This window comes from Lichenostomus cassidix, chromosome 2, assembly GCF_008360975.1.
Source record: "Lichenostomus cassidix isolate B80296 chromosome 2, HeHo_3.0, whole genome shotgun sequence".
NCBI classification, from domain to species: Eukaryota; Metazoa; Chordata; class Aves; order Passeriformes; family Meliphagidae; genus Lichenostomus; species Lichenostomus cassidix.
The window spans coordinates 136,092,349-136,118,073 of record NC_139482.1 but is presented as its reverse complement, the minus strand read 5'-3'; the positions used below and the strand labels follow the sequence as shown (position 1 = coordinate 136,118,073).

At 35.1% G+C, this 25,725-nt stretch overlaps 1 protein-coding gene across 1 annotated transcript in view; it reads left to right on the top strand.

Annotated features, from left to right (window-relative positions):
* The window catches only part of CSMD3 (CUB and Sushi multiple domains 3), a 596,977-nt gene that overhangs the window by 84,976 nt on the left and 486,276 nt on the right, over positions 1-25,725 (top strand). The window contains exon 3 of the mRNA XM_085053430.1: positions 24,941-25,053. Coding sequence (XP_084909556.1) covers positions 24,941-25,053 — 113 coding nt within the window. The remainder of the gene's footprint in view (positions 1-24,940; positions 25,054-25,725) is intronic.

Sequence of the window (25,725 nt, the reverse complement as noted above, 5' to 3'; positions counted from 1 at the left end):
ACTTAATGGCAATATGAACCCTGATATTTCCTTGCAGTTATTTTACTTTGCAACTTGGATAATATTTTGTTTTCTTCTTTCTTTTTAAAAGAAATTTCTGAGCATAAAACCTAATATACTGTCAGTAAATATCAAAAAGTATGTTGGTATTTTTCTTTTTCTTTTGAATTAAGGAGTTAGGTGCTTAGAATTGAATACTAATTTGAAAAGAAGTGTTTTACTCAGCAGTTGTCTAAAACACCTTTTTTTCTCTAATTATCTACCCCAACTTGCAGTGTAGTATTCAAAATTGCATTAAATATTTGAAAAATAATGTGACTGTAGACCCAAACTCTCTTCACAGTTCCAAGGAAATATATTTCCTAATTTACTAGTACTTAACCAGTTAATTATTTAACCAGTAAATTTAATTGTCATTTAAATATTCATCGCAAAATTAACATTACACTGAAATCAATGAAATAAATTCAGATCTATTTTAAGCAGAGAAACAAAATGCATCCCTTCTGCAATTGCACTGACCTAAATTGAAGCATTTAATCCAGTATATTTCTGTCTCTTTGTGTTGACTAAAACAATCTTTCATATGTTTATGCAAAGAAAGCAATCTTTTAGTAGCCAAAACTATACATTTTACAAAGTTAAAAATAAAATTATTTATAAAATCATTAGCCTACCATAATGTTCTGGTAAAAATAATCAGAAAATTCCATCATGTGTGTCTTCAAAAGGACAGACATGGAGTGGCACTTTGGAGAGTTACATTGTCAGAAAAATGGTATAATCATTTTGTGAAAAAAGTATGAATGTTAATTTAAAAGTAATTATAACTGGAGCTGTGAGAAACTGACAGTAAATGGAGTTTTTGATCACCTAATAAATATTTTCCCTATATTGAGAGCCTGGAGGATCAGCACGTAGCCGCAGAGATATTTTTAAATGTTGATAATGTCACTGTGTCCAAAGATTTAATTTTATTAAAATCTTTTTTCTAACAACTCGTGGTTAATTTTCTCTTAGGAACTTTGAATGGGAGGAAGCTTTAAACATAGTGTATAAGAGAGGAGTTAATACTCATCGTTTCTAATCTCCTGTACTTAAGCAAGATAAATCATCCTTTCATCTACGCTCCCTGCTGAGGCCACCAAGAATTAAATGTACAGGTTACCTGATTAGTGCTGCTGAGCTGAATAGGAGAAATTAACTGAAATTACTGGTGACATCCACTACCTTTTCTCTGTTGCTGAATTGCTGTCCTAAAACATCTGACTCCCTGATTATGCCTACATTTTTAACATTTATTCCCCTTGAAGAGAAAAAACATTTTCAGTAGATTAATCAGTAGATCTTTAAAATTTCAGCATGCTCCTAGTGCTACATATAATTTGGTATTGTCTCTTCACTCAAGTACTTCCAATGCTTTGAATTTGGTACTAAATGAACAGACTCATGCTGACTATAAAATTGAAATTAATTTCGTTGGTCTGACTAATTCAGAGCAGAAAAAAAATGACTGTAAAAATATGTAAAATTTTTTATTGAAAACCATTCAGGACACTGGATAACAAAAATCAAAACAAAAAAAAACCAACAACAAAATCCAAAGTAAAATCAAGAATACTTTCCTAATTTTATGGTATTACTTAAAAATAAATAGCAGAAAGTAAAATAATAATAATCTCCAATTTCAATTAGGGAAAAATATATCTTTGGAAGACCAGATTTTGCCTCTAGAACTTTCTATTTTTAAAGTGAAAGAATTATAATTTTGACAACTGAGCACATGTAAGATGTAAATTACTTTACAGAACTTCTTTTAAGAAAGGCTAGCAAAAGAATAAGTGTCGGCACTAGCAGAAACTTCCAGTGCCCTCATTTAATAGTTCTGCTTGCTTTTGCATTTCTTATTCTAACTCTGATGCACATGTGTTTCTCTTTTTAATAGATATCAGTCTGTGTCAAACAGGCAGCTATTAGGCTATTCTGTTAACACTGTTATGTCAACTAATAACACCCTGGTAGGTACAGTAATCCTTTTTTTCTGATTCAGACTCTTTCTTTCTCCTAGTGCTTAAAACTTTATCCATATTTTTAATGAACATTTATATATATCTTTTGGATCCTTTACTATCTCCCAGCTAAACTCCTTACCTTATGTTTCTTGGGAAACTATTATGCTATTTTTTATTTTTATGCGCTCACTATATATCATTATTGGAGCAAGCGCTCCCATCTTTCTTGTATTGACTCTTGTCAAAACCAGAACTAAAAATAAGCCCCACATTTTTGCCTTGTTTCTGCCTCTTTCTTCCTCCATTTCTGTTATGTCAGGGTTTCCACTTATAGAGTTTCCTGACTTTAAGATTTGCATTACTTGCTCCGTCTTTTCCCACTTCCTCTCCCCTTAGGTGATCTACAGTGCCACAAGATGTAGAGCTGGGTGCTCAGAACTACTGCCAATGTCTTGTCTGGGCAAAATGCCACGAGGGTGTGTTGATTCTCCTTCCTGAGTCCAAATTTTATTGTGGGTAGCTCCATTTTACTTCACGTATATCTGTCCTTTTTTTCTTTGTATATTGTTTCTCATGTGAACAATTCCTTCTTTACTTAGACGATATAAAGACCATTTCAGAGTACTTTATCAATTCATTTAGATTATTACCACTTCAAAAATCAGCTGGAGTATCTAACTCCAAGGTAGTTCTGTACCTTTCATCTACAAATATAACAGTTACTCAAGTTAGCAGACTGCTGATAAAATAGAGAAAAAAAAATGCCAGCTCTGTGAAGTTCTAGATTAAATCTGACAGAGACAAGCTCTCTTTGACTATTTGGTTATTAAGGCTTTGAGACATGTCAGAGGGGAGTATTTGCAGTCTTCATTCACAACTAACCTTGACAAGTGAAACTTGCAAAGCTTTCCTTTTCACACTCTTGTATGGGTCTTTTTGGATATTGATGTAGACCAGGACATTTTGATGGGGAGACAATGGACCATTTACTGTACCTCAAAAAGTTTCCATTTTCAACTGTAGCTCTGATTTTTTCAGCTCAGGCTGTTTATTATGCCCTAAAAATACACATTTTTCTTTTCTCATCGCTGTTCACTTTCTGTCCAAATTTTCAGCCAGAGCAGATACTGTGAGCTGATTAGGACCCAATTAAGGATTCTCCACTTTGGAGAAAACTTCAAGTTTTGTATCACATTGATTTTTATTTAATCTGCTCCTAGAGTTCTTCATTATTTGTGGCTAGCACAGGTCTTTCCCATGAGAACTTCTTCTGTGTTTTATAAACAAAGATAAAGTTTGGATGTTGTTAGAACAGTGTCTTGAGATTTGGACAGTTCATGCCTGGCCAATCAGGCCTAGGGGGAGGTTTCTGACTGACCAATCTGGGTGACCTCTGAAAAGTCAATATAGGTTGGATTCAAAATAATAAAGATCCTTTTTTTCTATGCCATGCTGAGAATCCGGGTTTCTTCTCTGCTAGCAGCTCAACAGCGACAATTATTTGCCTGGAAAGAGAAGAAAGAAAGGAATTTAATTTGAGAATTTAGGGACTAGTGAACAAAACCAAACAGGATGACACTCTCACAAAGAAAGAAAAAATAAAAAAGGTGTAAATCCTAGACGAAGACCAATGAGGAGATAAGGATACAGAAAGCAACAGGAACAAATACCAGTGCAAATGAAGGAGGGAACAATGGCAATTAGGAAAAAAGGCACAGTGAACCAGTAATCAAAGTGGAAAATTAAGAGACAGGTAACACGACTGAATGAATCTTAATAGGAAAATTTTCACTGCATGAACAAAAAAATAAATACTGCAAAGGTGTAAACAACTTATGTAGAATCTTGAACTGAAAATTGGTAGGAACACACAGCAATAAGTTTGGCAAAGCTTGTAGATAGAAACAGATAATTGAAAGAAATGTAACAGGATGAAATGTATTGGTGAACAAATACTCAGCTCTGAGCTGGATTCTGACTAGACAAGACATTTAAATGGAATTTTTTTTTTCAATCTGAAAAGTTTCCTATATGAAAAAATATATTGAAACAATAAAATGCTTGGAATTGTGCTTGTAAATGCAAAGCTGAAAGAGCGTATCAATTGTTCTATACACTTAGGAATATTCTGATATGATGTTAAAAGTCTAGACACTCATTGAGAGAGAAAGGTAGATAATTAAAACTGATAAAACAATGTGCTTGCCTGGACAAGGTGCTACTTTTCTCTTGAATTTATGCTTACATTACTGCAAAGAAGCTCAGGTTTTTGCAGATTAGGAAAAAATGTTAGCTAGCAAGAAATCTAAAGTTAAATGATAAGGATTTAAAAACCAAAGCCAAAACAAAACCAAATTAAATGAAGCCCAAGCTACCAACTAAAATTTCGGCTACATTTGAAGGTGGAGGCAACCTTCTAGTAAGAGAAGGAAGAGACTTTCCCATTATCAGCCTTCCACAGGATATCTTTCTCTGAACTGGATGGCCAGTTTGGCTACTTTGAAGTGGCTGGTGGACACTGGACTAGCTTGTTTACTTCTCATGTAATGCAAAAGAAACCCCTTTTACAGCCTCTGAGATTTATCATCTATATCTCCTTTGGAAAAACTGGTAACTAGTTTTAACTGGTAGCTATCTATCTATGAAGAGTTCACATACCAGTTTTATAGTGAGATGAGTGTGGTCATCTCTGAGAAACAAAAATTTTACTTATTCACTTTTCTTTGTGATGCAAAACTGCTTAATGGCATTTGAAACAACCAAGAAAGAAAAGTTGGTTTTTGTTGTGGAGGCTGCTTCTACAGTGTAACACCGCATGCCAGCACTGTCTGTGGCCATTAGTTTTCCATCTATGTTTCAGTTATAAAAAGGAAAAGAATGATAGTTCACAATAATAGTCTTGTGCCGAAAAGTTATAGTCTGTGAGAAAGGCTCATTCTATCACAGGGTTGTCTAGCTGTTAGACCTGTTTCCCTCTTAAACCAAGGGAAATCCACCTTGTATTGTTGCAGTTGGCAGTAACAATAAACATACAATATAAGGTTGATAATTGAATCAGAATGTATCTGGAACAATGATATATTGTTACTAAACTAAACCCTGAATATTTATTTCCTGTATGAACAGACTATTTCTATTGTTTTTGAAGGAAGACATGATCCTTCTATTTTAACTGGTATGGCTGCAGAAAGAAACCTATGTGGTTTTGTTCAAAAATGTGTGTGTGTGTGTGTGTGTGTGTGTGTGTATTTACATACACACTCATTAGAAAGAAGTAAAGATCAGGCATATGGCTTGACCTGGAAAATTTTTCTCTCTGTCACTAATATTAGTTTTAAACTGTGATTATGGTAGCTTATTGCTGCAAAGTAACTCCTACAGATTATGTTACATTGCATAGTTGGAAGTGAATATTTTATCATTCAAATAATTTACTACAGAACAAATTAATGTCAATAATATACTGGAAATCCCTGAACATGTTGATATGGATGAGTGACTTTTCCTGCCAAAAAATCCCAAATTAAAACCAAAACCAAAACAAAACCAAAACCAGAAAAAAAGCCCTATGCAAAATATCTCCCCGAGATCCTTTCTAGGGGTTAGTAGCATCAAAAAAATTACCTCTGAATCTGATGTCAGTTCTTCTATAGTCAGGATCTAAATGTAGCAACACACATAGATATGCAGGAGTGCCCTTTTCACTAGGATTTACAAATTCAATCATAAAATTAAAATGTTTTTCTTAAATGGTCCAGTGTGTTTCTGTTTTGCATTGTAAAGCACATACTATGCATCTAATTTTCAAGGTGTATAAGAAATCTAACTTCTATAAATCTGTAGCATATGTACAAGGGAGTGAGGTAATCTTGCTAGTGAAGTGTTGCTGCCTTATGAACAAACTGTGCACAGAAATGAATGTGTCTTTTATCCAGTTTTAAACAATGTTAGAAGTTCCTCTAAGGTAAAATAGATTTGCTTTTCTTGCTGACACTTTCCATATATCCACCATACTAAAATTATGTAAGTAGAGTAAGTTTAACTCAGATTTTTTAATACTATAAAAGAGGAATCTTTTCTTGGACAAATGCTCTTCATTCTTAACTGTGATCTGAAAGAAACCAATAAAGACTTCTGTTGCTAAAGTCTGCAGGTGGACATTTCTCTAATTTTTTTTTACAAGGTGATTATAGTTGTTGATGAGAAAGCTTCCCTAGAGGAGCCAGCATCTATGTACAAATAATTGAGCTCATATTTTTGGGTGGAATACTGGGTGCTGCAAAAAGTGAAATGAAAAGGGCCTAGTGTTATGATCTAACTAATGAATGACAAATACAAAACTGAGGAATGTTTTGGAGAGATAGTACATAAGTGAGATATGAGAGGAATGAAAGGAGATAGATGCTTTAAAGGGCACAGCAGACCTATACACTCCCAAAGGGAACTGTACACACATAAAAATGTCAACATCCTGAGTGGTGACAACAGCTGTATTTTTAGGCTGTTTCTGTACTGTAAATTTTCATATACTGCAGTATTTCAGTTGTTATTTAGAAAGTAGTAGTTCATAAATTCCAAAAAGATTCATACAGTTTGAAGGAAACAATAAATACTAAAGGACATAATTTTCAAATAGAAACCACTGACAAGTATTTTCTACCATGGTAAAATCCTGAATTAAGTCAAATCAATGTTTGGGGTTTTTACCTAATTTGAACCTAAGTAATTTCTTAGGTTACTGCCTTCTTTACATACTATGGTACTTGATAATCCAACACTATAAATATAGCCTGGATGAAAAAAGCACAGTGACATGCTAATCAAGGTAATTTATTTCAGAGTCATTTGAATATTGATAATTGAAAAAATATTGTTTGCCTACTTCCATTGTAAACATTATATACCAGACCATGTGAAAAGCAATCATGGCTGTAATAATTTCTAATAACTGTTTTTATTTCATCTGTGATTTCAAATGAATATTGGAAGTAAAAATATATTTAAATATAGAATTAAAAAATACTTAAAATGTAAAAACATTAAAAAATCCTCCATGCACACACACACACCCACAAAGAAAAAAAAAAAGGAAGCAAAATCAAGTAAATCTCTTGGCTAGCCAAAATACAAAGACGTATGAAAAATAATATTATACATTAGGTAAATCAGTTAAAGTTTTTTCCCAAATGAAAGACTAGAAAGTATTATTAAAAAGTACTATGTTTCCAAATATAAATACTATGGGCCAATTGCATTATCAGGATTTGTATTATAAATCCTACAATTGTGGTTGTAGAGATCACAAAAAAATTTAAATGGAGATATCTCACTTTTCTGAAGTTGAAAGGGAAAGCTATGGATTTAACTAGAGTTTTGCATGAAAAAATAAGTACTGAATGTATTTAATGTACTGTATGTATAAATGTACGGTATGTAACTTCCTCTTTTTATAATATTACTTTCACAATCAAACTATTTTCCACAATTCATCTCTCATTCCATTCCATTGCACAGTCCTCAGTAAAATATTTTTTCTGTCTCTATCCTACCTTTCAAAGACCACCCTAATTAATGACCATCTCATAGTTTGTTGGGGTTTTTTTTGTTTGTTTTTTTTTTACTTAACAATTTCCTATTTGTTGTTTTATCTGTGAATAAAGTTTGTTGAACATCACTTATTTTTTTAGGACTTTGTTAAATTAGTAAAATTACAAAATTAAAAAAAATACCTCAACAACAAAAGCTCTAGACTAAAGTTGCTATTTCTACCATAGTATTTGCACCAGTAATTAGCAATATGCTTGTAGGCTTTCTGCTTAGGGTATATTGAAAGTTAGAATTACATTTGACATGACTGTTCAATGTCATGGGGAGGTTTTAAAAACCTTTCCCCTTGCTCTATGATTTGGGTGAAGTAGGTTTAATCTTTCTGTATCTAAGGTTTCCTTGATGGTTGTATGGGGAAATAAAATCTGGTTTGCTTGGGTTTTTTCCCAGTCTATTATTGGACATTGTTTTTTTGTCTAAACATTTTGTTGTTTAGAACAGCTCTAAGTTATTGATCAACCTGCTGTAACAACAGGTATCATTATTATGCTAATGTGATCCAGATATATATGGCAGTGGTTCTTAACACTGACATATGAGGTGCAGCTGTAACAAATTTTTTAACTGATAATAAAACATAAAGAAGTAAAATCAAAAACATGAGTTACTTCATTAAGAAAAAAATTATAACCTTCAGCACACAAATTTATTTATTGTACTTTATGTTTGGTTGGTTTTTTTTTATAAAAAATATGTTTTCTTAAACAAAGTGGGTTTTTTCAGATTGGTGTTTGGAACAGTGGCCAATTATTCTTGGTATTAAATTCAAAGGTAGAATTTGAAGAAATTTTCAATCAAGACCAACTTTGAATATTCTGAAAAACCCTATTCACTGTATGCCCTGTTAAATGGATTGTGTCTGAAGAATATTTTGGAACTGATTTCACACTTTGTATTGTGTGACTCAATTGTTTGAAGAAGTTATATTTAGCATTTTTACAAAGCGTATATTCCTAAAATGCAGGGAAAATTAAAATGTTTGACACTTCCTGCACAGGCTTTTTTTTAATTATTATTGTCTTTATCAATTACAGTAGTAAAAAGTAACAACTCTAACTCCTTAAGTTGCTATGACATGTGAGTAGCCAACTCATCCTCTTTTTTTGTGAGCTATCCTGTTTGCAGTAATGATTATTTCCTTTAAAATCTTGTTTACTCCACTATCTGATTCTGTCAATGTCAGTCAACATGGCTCTGATATGGAATCAAGATAACACAGACTAACCTCTCCTTTGATGATTGTAAAATAGGTCAGCTACATGGACTCATATTTCTGTTATAAATTTATTTTTATTTAAACTTGTTTATTAAAAGGCAAATGCTAGTTGCAGACCTGTCAGTCCAATACCTATTTACAGATGTACATTTTATGTGCACATAGCTACTATCCAATCTTAAATATAGAGACAAACACTAGTTGCATTTTCTTAACTGATTTCAGCAAAAGTAAGAGAATATTTGACATTTTTTTTTCTGAAATTATTGTAGTATTTCTTTGTTAATTTTGGAAATATTTCTTCTTTGCTAGATAAGTTACTGCAAGATTATAAAAAGTGGAGGTTTGAATAAGGTACCTGAAAACACTTATGTTATCTATATTTTCCAGGTCCAAATGTTTAATTTAGATTTTTCTTCCTTGGAAGTGAGACCTTAACTTCTATTTTAAACTCAAGTGTCCTTTTCTTAAAAAATGCTTCTAATTTTTCTGCTAGAATTTTTGCTATGGCATTTCATATGTAGTAATCAATATAGAATTAATTATTTACCTGCTGTGAGACTGAAAATTACATGTTTGTTTTATTTATGTTTATATCGTATATAAACTGTGCTTATGTAATAGATGCATTAATTTAGAACCCTTCATTTCAGTGGGTTTTCAGAGATCATTATAGGGTCACATTTATGTTTTGATGGGATAAAAAGCACCTCAAGCGCCACAACTTTTTTCCCAGATCTGTGTTTCCTAGAATTTTAGATCTGTAAATGTAAAATATTTTCCATTATATCCTGGTTTTCTTATCTTCCACTTTGTGTTTAATTTGATTGTCTGTTTTATTGCTTCTGTACCCACACCACCCCAAGGGCATTTCAGAATGGATATCAGAAATTCAGAGCTTAATTTCTCACCACAGTGGTCAAAAAGAAAGTCTTTATTCATATTCATTTTTTACTGCAGTGACTAGACTCTGCCTTGAAACACCATATGCTCCAGACCTCTAAGTAGAAAGATAGACATACCCAGTGTTGGAGGAGAGACACCTTTATTCTAGCATCCTCTCTTCCCTCACTTGCTCTTTCCTGCAGACTCTGCCTATATGTTCTTCTTTAAAGTGAACAGGGGCCTGTGAGAAAAGTAAGTTGTTTGACTCAGAGTGAAAGTTTTCTGCAAGAACATGAATGAAATAAAGTCCATGGGGTTTTTTTTGTCTGCTTGTTTGTTTTAGCTATTGCAGCTAGATTAGCTGATGAATCAGCTGATTTTATTCTATTTGTTGCCATTACTCAGTATTAAAAACCTGAGTTTTTCATATTAAAAGCATAGATTCTTAAATATATGCATATAGTTTGTCCTCTTTCACATACCCTGCTACTACAAATTTATCTCTATACCAGAGCAGAAATAACATGTGTGGTGATAATGTCACAAGCCTTTTGCTCATGGATGAATTCCAAAATGAAACAGAATATTTAGTATAAGTTGAAGCTGTTCTGGAAGTTCCTGGCACCTACAATGGTGATAAGCAAAATATGGCATCTCTCCTTTCCATATTGTGCTATTTTCACACATTAAGGAAAAGTTACAAAAGATAGTCCAAGTCATCTAAAAGCTTGTTGTCACTCACAGAAGCAAATCCATCTCCAATGTTCCTCTGACTTTGGCTGTGTGATCCTTCTCTTTTTTCCATTGGTTTTGGCACTAATCAGGCATTTCACTTTGCAGATATGCTTCCCCTTGCTAACTGAATTGACTTGGGTTTATTTTTAAAGCATTAGTTCCTCATTGGGTTGGTTAAATAAATTCAGAGAGAAGGGTGCAAATCACTAGAACCAGTGTGAAGTCAGTGTCAGAACACTGGGAAAATTGGAAAGAGCAGGTTCCTCTCCTTTGGTGCCTTGAAAGCTCCAAGAACTGCTAAAATGTACTGTAGATCTTCATCCAGATTTAAGATGAGGACAATTATATGTCACAATGTTCCAGCTGCTCAAGGATAAAAATATGTACTGTTTGCTTTCTTTCTTTTTTTTTTTTTTTTAATTCTAGTTACTTTAAGGACCTTTCAAGTGCTCAAAGGTGGTTGTTTCAATATTTTTTGTTCTCATCAGTTTTTCTCTCCAAGTAGCAGACAAATCCACATACAGGTTTTTAAAGGCTATTTGTACAGTAGTGCAATATCTGGTTCTTATAATTTGAAGTTCTTCTTGATATTTTTATGTCTTTAAAAAAATTGACTGCTTTAGGAGAGATAATTATTTATAAGATCTGTTTCATTTCTGATGCTAGAAAGAAGTGGAGAGTTGTATAATAAAGTTTTACACTGATAATGGATGATGGCAGTTTTTAGGAACATGTTTTGTACAGAATATAATGATCATACCAGAACGTGATGAGTACTTTATTGTTTAGTTCAAAGCAGATGTTCAATTAACAATGTTCAGACTTGACCTATGATCATTATTTTAAAATAATAGATTGCATGAGCAGTTTTGCATTTTGACAGGGAAAAATTATCATTTGACAATAATAAATTAGTTCATAAATCATATGTCAATTTGTTAATGAATTGTTGAATAAAGTATAAAGATTTTTTATTACCATTTTCAGTGAGAGTAAAACTTGAACCTAGTTGGCCACTTCTGCTCAATCGAGTTTGCTTTGTGTTATAGACTATTAAAACAAATCCTGTTTACATATTTTAAACCAATTGAATAGACATAAAAATTGCAGGAGTTACTCCTATTCATATTTTAATTGGAATACTTTTAAGGAAGCCTTTGCATTTCTTAGTTTCTTCCTGATTCAATGGGTAAGTAACTGCTTCTTTAGAAGGAAAATTAAAAGACCAAATACCAGCTGAATTTGACCAGGATGTTGCAGTTCAGTCTTGCAACACTTTCAACCACAATTCAACCTTTATTAACTTCTCAACATGTACACATGAATGTACACAAGCACTTCCAAAAGCATAAACCCTAAAGAGATTCAAACTTAATTGTCTATTACTCAGTAGATAAATGCTATCCCTTTCCAACACACTCCTGAGATTTAAAAGATGTTTGTTCTGAATTGGTGTGCAAGAAAGAACAATAGAGGTTGTGTTGGGTTGACTTTGGCTGGCAGCCAGATGCCCACCAGCCACTCCATCACTCCCTCTGAACAACAGACAGCAAGAGAAAATAAGATGAAAAAACTCCTGGGTCAAGATAAAGATGAGGAGATCAGTTATCAATTGCTGTCTTGGTTTCAGCTGGGATATAATTAATTAGCTCTACTCCAGACAAAACCAGGACATGGTCACAGGGGAAAAAAAGCCACAATTTGGGAAAAAATAATTTAATTAATTGTCAATTAAAAAGAGAGCTGGATGGTGAGAAACAAAGACATTAACTAAAACATCTTCCCTACATCCTCACCGTTTCCTCTTCACCCTCAACTTCACTCCATTTATTCCCCTCCCCTGAGCAGCACAGAGGAGATGGGGAATGCGGAGTTGCAGTTACTCTATAACTATGTCTCTGCTGCTTCTTTTTCCTTGCACTTTTCCCTTCTCCAGCCTGAGTCTTCCACGGGCTAAAATTACTTCAGGGAATACCCACCTGATCTTGTATGGGGTCCTTCACAGCCTAGAAGGAGCCCCTGTGCTCTAGTATAGTCCTTCATGTGCTGCAGGGGAATCTCTGCTACAGTTCCTGGAGCACCACCTTCTCCTTCTCTGACACTGCTATTCACAGGCCTGTTCTTCACACTTTTTTCCTCACCCCTCTCTGCCTGTGCAACATTCAACCCGTTCTTGAAAGTGCTTTTAGGGAGGCAATTTTGCTGATGGGCTGGGGTGCATTCTGCAGTGGGTTCTCCGGAGCTGTCTGGAACCAGCTACGTGCAGCACAGGGCAAGCCTGGCCTCTCCTCACTGACCCTTCCCCACTACCAAAACCTTGACTCCTGAACCCAATGCACACACCAACCTGACACATTACAGGCAATCAGTTTAATTCACTGCCTACAAATTGATTGATTTCTTGAATAATGAGATTTTCATATCCCTTCCAAAGCTTTAGCAATTCTATTGGTGATATACTGCTGAACTCTAAATTTATTTATTAGTTGTGTGTCCAGTCCCTTTCTGGACACTTTTAAGCCTCTGTATTAATTAAAGAGCTAGTCCAACAAGGTAACTGAACTTCATCTTACCAGTTTTAGTTTGACACTATTCAATTTAATTAAGAAGTGTGAGTGACTTGATCGCCATCATGAGTGATTGTGTGATCCAAATCATCAGAATTCTTTTGGAGTTTATTTGATCCTCACTTGGATTAGCTACTAATGTTTGCTGACTTTTTCGCCCTTGGCATTCCTGGAACTTGCTATTAGGATATGATCTTTTCTGCTCAAAGCTCAAAAAGGCATAGTTACATAGACTATGGATGTGAGAAAAGACCAAGGCATTGAAGAGTTAATGGGAAATTATTTTTACTGTGGCAGTTAGTAGAGTCATCAGAAAGATATAATCATGGAAATATTGCTGATGCTAACCATCAGATTAGATATGGAATTCTCAAATCTTCAGAAACTTAAATTCATATGTAAGATGTAAATAGTGTTATTTTCCTGTAAGAAATGTTGTGGTATACTAATTCTAAAGTCTTCTCCTTTTTTTTTAAATTTAAAACTTCTTTTCATTCCTCTATCTAGAAAAGAAATAAAGATTTAAAAAGCAATACAGAAAGCCCACCCCAAACATACACTGTAAACTAAGGAAAGTAGGGCGCTTTTGTGTGCATGTAGAATCCTGGAATCTTTGTGTTCCCTTGGGTCCTGCCACTGTCACAACAAGAAGAGATCAGTCCTGCCCCTCCTCTTCCCCTCGTAAGGAAGTTGTGACTGCAATGAGATCTCTCCTCAGTCTCTCCTCCAGACTGAACGTTGTCCCGTTCTGCTGTAAAAGAGGGAGTCGGGAAGGATTCTTTTTAATAGATTTCTCAGACAGAAACTAAAGCGCAAATGCGGCAATATTATATCTGAGAACTGTTTATTGATAAAGAAGGTAAGTGTTCCTACTAAACTGGGGACAGAAAAAGGAACAAAGAGGGAAAGAGACACAGAGAGAAAGAGAATACCGGACAGATCGTTACCGCTGTACCCCGGGCGCCCCGTCGGTGAGGTCTGGCAGGTGGAGTGTGCGCTGCGAGCTGCCAGGAGTTTGCGCAGCTCCCGCGGCTGGCTGGGCGCGATTTCCGAGCAGCAGCAGCTGCGTGTGCCTGCCGTGGGCGAAGAGCAGGAGCAGCACTCGAGGAGCAGCTGCAGGCGGTCAGGGTCGGAGCACGGTGGCTGCAGGCGGCAGCAGCTCCGGGCTGGGCACAGGCAGGGTGCAGGCAGCGGCGGCGGTGGCTCCGTGGGACAAGCAGCGAGCACGAGGTTGTCGCGGCGAGGGAGCTGCCTCGGGGGAGCAGCGAAGCAGGGCAGGACAGGGGCAGGCAGGACAGACAGCGGGGGAAGGAGCAGGATTGCAGGGAGAAGAATGCGAAGGGGGGAAGCTCCAGCCGAGCCTCCGCTCCCTCCAAGAAGCCCAAAGAAAATGCCCCCCCGGGTTATGTCGCAGTTCACTGCTTTTCTGTGCTTGGCCCTCCTATAGCGAGCCCTCCCGCGCACTGTTTCCGCGCTTTTTTCCCAGCCATCCGGGGAGCTGACCCACCAGCAATGGGGGTCGCTTGCAGATCAGCAGTGGAAGCTTCCTCTCTCCTGATCGCTGCCAGGCGAAGCCTCTCGGGGGACAGAGTTCCCAGCATGTATACAGACCCTAAGGTAATTTTTTCAACTCATGTATGACAAATGTTGAGGTATAAGTAGAAATCAGATTGGTCTCTCACAAAAACGATGCCTTAATAGTTTCTGGTTTTCACTCTCCATGTGTCTGTAACTTGGTGTAGTTCTGTGCTTCTTATAAAATGCTAAAACCCTCTGTTCCCAAAACAATTGCTTCTGGTTAGAAATCTGACATTCATTACCCTAGGGCCTGAAAATATGTAAACAGCAGTGAGCTGGGGGAGCAGGCCTGGGGTGTTAACATCATCACCTAAGGGAGTGATTGGAGAATTAGGGACCAACATGCTAACAGGACAGAACTTATAAAAGGTGAAGGGCTCATGACCCAGCGTCCATTCTGGGTGCAGCCCGAGGGGCCTTTTCTTGCCCGAATGTGCCTTGAAGGCCTTGAATAAATTTGTCTCCTTTTATTCTCCTAATTTTGTCTTGCCCTTTGTTTAAGGTAGCCTGTTTTAGGTCAAACAGACAGTGACCTCAGCCACTCCTCATGAGGCTTCCCCTCAAGGCCTTCCCCATCTTTGCTTCCCTCTTTTAGATGCTTTCTAGTAGCTTTATATCCTTCTTATGTTGTGGCCCCCAAAATGCACATGGTAGTCAAGTTGAGGCCACACCAGTGCAGGACAACTTGGGAAAATCATCTCTCTCAACTGGCAAATAATGCAGTGCTTGTGCACTTTTTGCATCTACTTGATGTAGAAATACTCTTGTAAGATTTATACAATAAATAAATAGTGGTAGTATTAACAAAGACTTGGTTTTTTCCCCTCAGCTAAAGGTTCTAGGGACACCTTATTGTGGTCTTTCAGTACTTAAGAGGGGCTTTTAAGAAAGATGGGAACACACTTTCAGTAGGGCCTGTAGTGATAGGACAAAGGTTAATGGTTTTAAACTGAAAGAGGTTAGGTTCAGACTAGATATAATGAAGTTTTTGACAGTGAGGGTGGTAAAACAGTGGCCTAGACTGCCCAGAGGAGGTGGTAGATGTCCCATCCGTGGAAATACTCAAGGTAAGGTTGGATGAGGCTCTGAGCATCTAGCAGAATAAGTCCCTGCTTATCACAAAGGACTTGGACTGGATGAGCCTTCAAGGTGCTTTACAAACCAATGCTTTCCATGCTTCTATGACTTTATTTGTCTTAAGGACTGTGAAAAAGAGCTGTCTCTCTACAGAGATTGGGGCTTTTAAAACAAGCCTGACTTCTGGTATCCAATTCTTTGGACCTGTTCCTTCAGTGAAGGAACAACACTTTCTGACTTTGGTATGTGCTACCAGAGTAAGCATATTAGAATTGCAAGGTCCTCTCTCCTGTGGTATTTGTGATCACTTAGGTTTGTTAGATCAGGTGACAGAGGCTATTATCGCACAGAGTAGTTTGAATCTGATAGTGTCTGGTGAACAGTTAAGGACTGGATTTGACTGCCCAGAAGGCTGAGACACCTCCTTTTCTGTGGATTTTCAGGACTTAACTGTATAAAGCCCTAAACAACCGGTTTGATCTCAGACTTTCCCCTGCTTTGCTTGATATCCTGTTATCTAGTGCTGTGAAATGAATATTTTTTATATCCAAGCAATCCTTTTACAGTAACCTTCATATGTATTTTTCATATTTTCAGTATGAAAACTTTTCTATTTATTTATTTGGTATTATTAATGTAATTTTGGAAAACCATTATAGGAGTTAAAAAGATCTCCTTTCTTTTGTGGCTTTCATGCTACTTTACAGTGGATACGGAGATGGTAAAATATGCTAAAACAATTAGAGCTGCACCTCAAGCACTAGGCTGTGGAATTTGATACAGAAATCCAATAGCACGAGATGTACTTTAAACTGAATGATCTGTATGCCTTTGTGTATGGCGTATGGACATACTCAGTTTCCAAGAAGGAGGAGAGGAAGAGGTTAATATTTTCTGGACCACTTTAAATGTTCATGGTTTTATTAAAAAGCAAAGATATTTGTAGTTAACTGTTGTAGGTAAGTTTATTTTTAAAAATAATGTATTTTGTTACCCTTTCATATACTTAAAATCTCTTTTATATACATAGAAAGCTTTGTTGATATTTAAATAATGTATTTAATGACATAGAAGATATTTTGTTTCATCAAAGATTTAGGCAGGGAATGACATAGTTTTTAAAAGCATATTACCTTGCCTTTCCTGGCTTTTCTGTTGATTACCATTTATGGCTGACTGCTATTGCTACTTAAATATTTTTCAGAGCTTTTGAAACTTTCTACAGGTAGATGCTCAGTTTGTTGTTTAGAGATCAGAGAGGCTGTTGTGGTTTAACCCCAGCTGGCAACTAAGCACCACACAGCCACTCTATCACCCCCTCACCACTGGGAAGAGAAATGGAAGGGTAAAAGTAATAAAACTCATACACTGAGACAAGGACAGTTTAGTAGGGAAAGCCAAAGCCTCACACATAAGCAGAGCAAAACAAGGAATTAACTCACTATTTCTCATGGGCAGGCAGGTGTTCAGCCACTGCCAGGAGAGCAGGACCCCATCAGGAATAATGGTGTCTTGGGGAGACAAATGCCATCATTCCAAACATCTGTCCTTCCTTCCTCTTAGCTTCATAGAATGAGCATGACACCATGGGGTGTGGGATATCCCTTGGGTCATTTGGAGTCAGCTGTCCTGGCTGTGTCTCCTCCCAGATTCCCATTCCCCCCCTCGCCAGGGTGACAGTATGGGAAACAGCATAGGCCCAGCAAGAACAAAAGCATCCCTGTGTTACCAACACTGTTTTCAGCACAAAAACAAAACATAGCCCATATTAAACAGTGTGAAGAGAATTAACTCTACCCCAGTCAAAATTAGCACAGATGCTTACATGTCTGATGAATTATTATGGAAGAGACACAGAAAAAAAAAATCACAGAACAGACTGAAAAAGAAACAGATGCTAGATTTTACATTCCCATGATAGAGGGCAATCAAAAAATTTAACAACCAAAATACCGAATGTCAAGCTGGTTACACTGAACATTTAAAATCCATACTTAATTAGGTAATCGCATCTTCTCTTTACTATCTCAGTATTCAAAATAAGAAAATGCCATGGTATGTAGAAGTAAGGGGATGATAGGGTCCTCAGAACCAAATAATTGATGACTATTAGATGAAAACAAAATTGTGTCTAAAAAAAATACTGAAGAATATTGTTATTTTAGTTTAGTAGATGCAGGTCACAACAAATGCAGCAGTAAATTGGGTGAGAATATCATGCTTTAATCTTAGAAAATGCAAATAAGCAAACCCTTCTGTCGAGCGCTTTTTTTATTTTAATAATTAGAGCTAGTCAGAAAATGTTAAACAAGTATCTGGCAGGCAAAATATCTCACTAAATTTGAAATTGAATCAGTGTAGCATCAGGCTAGTGAGATATTAAATCTAATAATCTGCTACTTAGAAAATTAATAAAAGTGCATATGAATACAAAACCACACAGACAGGACTCCAGCAGCTAATAATGATTCATCAGCAGGTGGTCCAACAAAACCAAGCCCCAGCAGTACCCTACTAAGTTTAAGATGTATTTATTTGACTGATATTGTCTGCATAAATAACAGAAAACAAGTTACTGGACATACCAGAAAATAAAATGACTGGTAGAAGGATTATAGTTAGCTTAATGGGAAAAATCCACTGATGATGCAGCTTCATTTGTATATGTGCTATGGACTTTAAGAATAATATTCTCTGAAGATCATCAACTTAAATATGTATCCTTAAGACCAGAATTTCGTAGTCGAAGACAAAGTTATACTAATGTAAAAGAAAAAAAACCAGAATTTGAAATATTTTATCTGTCCTTTGAAAATATCAGATATTTCAGTTTCCTGTAAACAGCTAAATATGGAATAACATTTCTGTTGTCTTCAGAAAGTTTGTCTTTATTTGTGGGGAAGATTCTTAATGAAGGTATACAGAAATTTGTTTTACCTACTTTTCTTTTATACTTGGCATTTTACTTATTACGCATATTCTTTTTCAGAACCTATCTTCTCCTTTTGACTTTAAGAATAAACAGTTCTTTGGAGATCAAACTAAAAGTGAGAATGTATGGACTTTGACACTCTTTAATTTTACAGTCAAAGTTACAGTAAGTTGACATGTTAACAGGTTTTAAGTTTCTGCATCATTTTGCATAAAATAGGGACAAATATTTTGTGCACCTTTCAGATTAGACTAAAACTCTTCCTGCTGTAAAATTTCTGTGAGATAATAAATTTATTGAGATCAAGTGAGACTGCTATTCACTTAAAACATCACTTTTGGTGAATTTTTGCGGATGCAATCCCATCCAAACTGAAATATTCTAGAGGAACTGTATTTTCTTTGGAAATCACTAACACACTGTAGAAAAGCTAGAATCTTGTGAACCTGAAAACAAAACAAAACAATGCAAAAATCTGTTAAAAAATTAAAAATTATATATTTAAAAGTGTATTCAATGTTTTGTCAAACAGCAAATACCTAAGATCCACAAGCAAAGTGAAAGTACAGTTATCTTATTTATCACATCACAGTCTCAAGTAAACAGTTTATCTCGGAGCACTTTTGTATGACTAATCAAGATTGCTTTCCATAATTTTAACTTTGCAATTATGAAATGATTGGTCTATTTTGGACCTGGAGCTGGGAACTGGTCTTCCTTATGTGCTGATGAGCTTAAAGTTCAGCATGCAGCTTAAAGTTCACTTGATATATGATTTAAGTTTTATCACAAGGACCACAGTAAGAGCAGAAAACAAGCAATTGATCAAACATCAGAAATTTCCAGTCTGAACTCTAAAACCTTGGAAACTACAAATCTCAGATGATTTGTCATTTTAAAATTATGTCATATGTGATTGAAAAAAGACAGTGGGAGAGATTAAAAACAGATTATAATTACCCTTGGAGTAGTGGTCTGTTAAAATATACTTAAAAAATGAAGACTGCTTCAACTGTTTAATGTAGGTGCCTTCTTTTTTTGACTATAGCATGTGAAGGAATATAGTAACCTGTGGCTAGCACAGGTCTTTCCCATGAGAACTTTCTCTTGTGTTTTATAAACGAAGATAAAGTTTGGATGTTATTAAAACAGTGTCTCGAGATTTGGACAGTTCAGGCCTGGCCAGTCAGGCTTAGGGGGAGGTTTCTGACTGATCAATCTGGGTGACCTCTGAAAAGTCTATATAGATTGGAATCAAAATAATAAAGCTCTCTTTTCTTGCCACACTGAGAACCCAGGTCTTTTTCTCTGCTAGCGGCTCAACAGCGACAGTAACCTACAGGAGGAAGAGACACAGTGACACACTCTGTAAATTATATGTTCAAAAGAAAATAGTTATGTCATTTTCAAACACAACCCCAAAAATACTACTATAAATTTTCATATAGTGATATTTTCATATCACTACTACTTAGAATTTAGTTATTTGAATTGATGGTGGCAGAATATTTAGAAATTCTTGCATAGGTAAGACAGTGTTTTATTTCAGACTCCATTTGACTTTTTCCATTACTGAAAAATGAGTAAGGATGGAGTCAGAAAACACATAAGACACAGATTCCTTCAGAACTAGTCTCTCATCCGGAAAAAGACATCCTTTAGTCACTTTGTTGGTACATCAAGAAATTTTCTGCACTTGCGTCCTGAGTACTTCGAGACATGTGAGGACTCAAATAGAATCTGTCTTATTTCACCAAGAAGCATTAACAAATAAAAATATAGCACAGTTATTATTACTAATCTGCTTACAATGTTACTAACATTCATACTCAAAGCAGCCAATTACTTAAAAAAATACAGTTAAAATTGCAGAATCTTCCTAGAATCTACCTCTTTACTCTGGTGGTGTTCTGTGGTGCTTTTGAATTCCCTTTGGGTCCTCAACCACTTTGATTTTCCTTGGGAGGATAAAGATGGCAACATGGAGTAGTTATGGCAAAAAAACAGTGGGATTAATTCTTTGTCAAAGAGTATGATGGGGATGATTTTTTTGCTCCTCAGTCTTGGGTCTACTTGGAGTAATTTAATCACCTATCTCATATGTCCTTTTCTCTGGCTCCAAGGCAGTAAGAGTTTCTGTTCTCCATTCTTATACTGTAAGATGATTGCAAAGACATTGCCAGATTCACAGTACTGAAACTACTTTACAAAGCATTATAATTTTGCATTCAAATAATATATAAATTCTGGATATATATTGTGTCTCCAAATAATATATCATCTTTAATTTCACCATATTTACTGCTGGAGTTTTATAATTTTGATACAGGATGAGCATCTGGTCTTTCTGCTGAAGGAAAGTCGAATAAATAAAAATATCTCTTAACCTTTTCCTACACTCCCAGAAATATCTGTAGTGTTGGACTACATGCGTAATGTGTCCATTTCCTGTGGGTGTTAGGTGCCTGGAAAGCTTGTTAGACACACTTGCAAGAACAAAGCCAACATATTAATTCGTATGCAGTGTATTCAAATTTGTATCACTGTTCTGTCTTTGATAATACTCTGTAGCTGAACTACATCATCTAAATCAAATACTCAAGCAGAATGTCACAATTCAAAATTTGGATTTTTAGGAGTTGAAACAGAAACAAGAGTATTTCCTTCTCAAACCTCAGTAGACATTGTCTTTTAGTTCCCATGGTTACCCATGGCTACCCAAGCCAGTATCAGTTACTTTTGGGATCTCTTAATGAGGTCAGAGAACATTAAATGCTCTAATTCAAAAATCAAAAAGGGAAAGAATAAAAGGAACAGAAAATCCCACCAAAAAAAAAAAAAGTAGAGAAAAAAGAAAAAATAAAAAGAAAAAAAAAAGAAAGAACATCTGTCTTAGTATAAACTTTTTCCTGTGGAAGCGGTAGACTATAAAGGAATGATTTAAGAGCCTAGCACAAAATGTAGGCATGTCTGGAATCCTTAAGGGTTCCTGCCTGGCCTTCATCTCTCCAGAAGCATGTGGATATCATTTTGGTACAATATCATATCTACCAACTCTGTGCTGATGTTTCAAATATCTCACAGTATCTAAAACGGCAGTAGAGTCACCTGAATAACTGTTAGGTATTTTAAATCTGAAAAAAGTTGATACAAATGGAATGAAATATGCAAATGGAATGTTAGATGGAAAATTGCTGTAGATAAAAAAAACCTCAGCTACTAGAGGAAATTTAAATTTTAAACATGTTTAATATGCATATGATATCTGCTTAACGAGATGACTGCTTGTTTTGCATAATTGTTCCACCTCAAGTTTTACTTTTGCCAGAGTACTCAGTAAGACATTTAGTTGTGACTGATCTGAATAAGTGACAATCAGGTCTATGCACATACATTATCTTACAGGTATTTTGCTGCTTACCTGCAGTTATGATGTGCTTGCTATGTTCAATTTAAATGGTAATGAAAATTATTCTAGCTAACATCTATGACAGTTTGTAGAGTTTAACATTAATAGTTAAGCTCTGAGGTCAATGTCCTGTTAGACCTTATGAGTAATACTCAAGTATTAGGTTATTTCAGTTGACAGAGTGAATGACATAACAGTTCTTTCTAAAAATCTGTAGTATTTTACTGAGTGATATTTGCATGTTGAATTTTTACTTATTAAAATTTTTGATTAATTTTGCATCCACTAAACCAATAATATTACCTCTGAATTTCTTCTTTTCCATTTAAGTCTAGCAACCAAATTAAAGAAACAAGCTTATCCTTTTTGACTAAATGCAACATAATGATGGTTATAAAAAGCGCACCGCTGAAAGCTAAATGGTATCCAACAGCTCTTATAATGATGTGTTTTGCATCAGGAGCTGTAATGTTTACTATGCTAGTAACATATGTGTTCATTTAAAAAATCCACTACCCATCTAAGCTGTGCCTATGTACGACTCATAAAATTAAATACTTTGGGATAACTGTGTATTTCTCTTCTGCTGGATATGTGTTTATACCCACAATTCTATTAAATTATAGATACCAGCTAAACCTACTGTGAGATGCAAGTTAAAGTTTTATTCAAATTATTTGTTTGGTTTTACATTAGGCCAGCTTATTTTAAAGTGTTGATACTTACCAATGAATTAATATATTTTTTGGTAGATGACCAAGCTATTGGAAAAAATGCTCTGATACCGACTTATTAAAAAATTATGCATATGCCTGTTTGGGAGATGTAAGCATTTTATTACCTTTTTTCATTAATAGAGCAAAAATATACCCTCCTAATCAAATAAACAAATGTATTTCCTACACCATAAATATTCTGTACATAATTTCCCATCTTTTCATATTAACATAAATTCATGTTTTTCAATTTTCTCATTATGTGATGTATTATTATCATTTGGCTTTTCTACCTGTCATGACTGTAACCAATGGCATAAATTGGCTATTGTATTGAGGAGGGTTTTTTTGTTGTTGTTGTGGTTTTGTTTGGTGTGGTTTTCTCCCAAAGATTGCTTAAGGAAATGCATCTATAGAATATCCAATAATTTTGAGTGTCTGTTGAGGACACCAAGTACATAGTGATCAGAGAAAAATATAAAACTTTTTAAGTTTCCCACAGCAAAAAAGCTTAATGGAAAATTACTGGTGCATTAAATAGACCTCATCCAAATGTATCTTAAAGCTAAAAATAAGTAAAACATTAAATAAATGCTAATATTGCAATTACAGTATTTTTTTAGCAAATTATTTCCTGACCTTTTGAATTCTGGGCTTCTCATCGCTCTGTATCCTTATCTCTGATGAGACTAGAAATGCTGATAATGGCAGGACATAACTTATCAGTTAATTTGTGATTTCAGAAGAGCACTGAGATTGAATTTTAGAATAAGCAGCAGTAAATGTATTAAAACATCAGTAAACACTATTGGTTTTTGTTCTTACATCAAGCAAGTTTAAAAATATATGTCATCTCATTCACTAAAATTATTAGGATTTACATGTTTCTTAAAGGGTGCTCAAGACTAGCCTATGTAGCTATATATATACACCTGCATTTAAAAAAAAAAAAAAGCAAAACAAAAACCTAAACCAAACACCAAAACCCCCCAAGCAAGCAAAACATCACAGTGAATTTGTTCTAGCAATGAAACAGGAAAATGTGAATCTTGAGCAACCCAGGCTAATAACTCTGACTTTCAGCCCACTTTGAACATTAGGTTGGACTATGCTGTCTCTATTGGTCCCTTTCAACCTAAATTGTTCTGTAGTTCTAAAATTCAAAGTAATATGCAAAATAAGGTCTTATCTAAAAACACATGAAAATAATTTTAATCACAATCATTAATAAAATATATCATCCTAATCTGCAACACAGTTTGCCACACATGGCTAACTGGGCTCCAAAGGTATGTCTGGATTTCACTGGTGTGTGTACTCAGCTAAATTCTTCAACTTTCTTTACACATTTTCAGCAGGTAAATATTGTGGGCTTTGTTGGTCTGATAGACCCTGATGAGGTTGTTCTCCTAGAACTGAGGAACGTAAGTGTTGACATATGTACATCAAATGAAAAGAATATGTAGGAATGAGTATCAGCAGAGCTTATCAGCAGTGCTGAGTACACAAAAATTTTTCTTTCATCTGTGTCTCAGACATAGTGGTTTTAAAAGAACAAAACAAAACAAAACATACAAACAACAAAAAAACCACAAACACTAACAACCTTGTAACTCCTTGCAAGAGAGCTTTTTTTACGGATGTGTGATTTCACAATGATGCCGTTCTTTGAGCTGAAATCAGAAATTTCTTCTCTGAGGCTAATGTGCATAGTTTAAATAATTCTAAATTCCCTCATTACAGTGAATCGTGGTCCCCTTTCATCATATTACTGTGGAAAAATTCAGCTACTACAAATTTTAACAGACACCTGTGGAAGATATATAGTACAATAGATTTTTAAAGATAACCCTAAAGAGTATAAATTGGCTGGTGATTGTGATTTCTTTGGTTGTTTTACTTTTTTCAGGTACTGATTATCTGAACTGTTTATAATGTCCAGTTGCTACATCTTATTATCATCTATACCAAATGTAGTTTGATCAATCTAATGTATAATACCTGGTTTAGTGTCCTTGAAACACGGTAAAATTTTATATTAATTCCTCAATTATGATCTAAAAATAATTTTTTCAAGTAATGTAAACTGCATACTTATAAGACAGCTGTCCTTTCCATAATTAAATACTATTTGGAACAGCAACCTGTCACACACTGTTTCATTTTCCAAACAATTAACCATGAGTTGTGCTTTTTTGTTTCTTAGGTTAACAGGATTTCATCTTCCTCCACCTGTGACAAGTACAAAATCTGTCTTTTCGCTGCGCTTGACAAGTGATTTTGCAGTTAGTGCTCATGGGTTTAAAGTTTACTATGAAGGTAAGACATTCCTAATAAAATACTCCATTTTTTTTCCCTCTGGTCTCTGTACATAAAAAAACTAAATATTCCACAGAAATGTACACAAATACGCATATACAACCTTATCCAAGTTACAATATCTGCTTTCACAGATGCATAGAGTCCTATCTCAAACCAAAATATTTGTAGCTCTACAATCTATAGTCCCAGACACAAATATTTTATGACCTTTAATAATGGCAAGTTCTTTAAATTCGGAAAAACTAAATTGTGATTGTTCTGGTCCTTCTGACACATGCTTATTCAAATTAATGTCAAGACATTACTAGTTACTCTTGAATTTCACTGGATAGTTGAATCTACAAGTTTTATGGATGGATTCCTTCTTATGTGTTTGCGCAGGAGATGTGCTGACACAGTTCTCTGAACTGACATAAAGCTATTTCTCTACTGCAGTTTTCTCAATTGTCTATAGTTTTCACCAGACACTGAAGTTAATGAGCTGGAACATGTATTCCTGAAGTCCAGAAGTTCATAGTATTGTAGATGTATATATATGTATCGTATATGTATGTTCCAGGAAGGATCTTGTTTATGGCCAAGTTCAATTTAGTAGTGTTTGAAGAGTTGGTTTATACCATGCACTCATTTTTTAAACCATTGGTATTGGGACTATGAACGAGTGTTTAT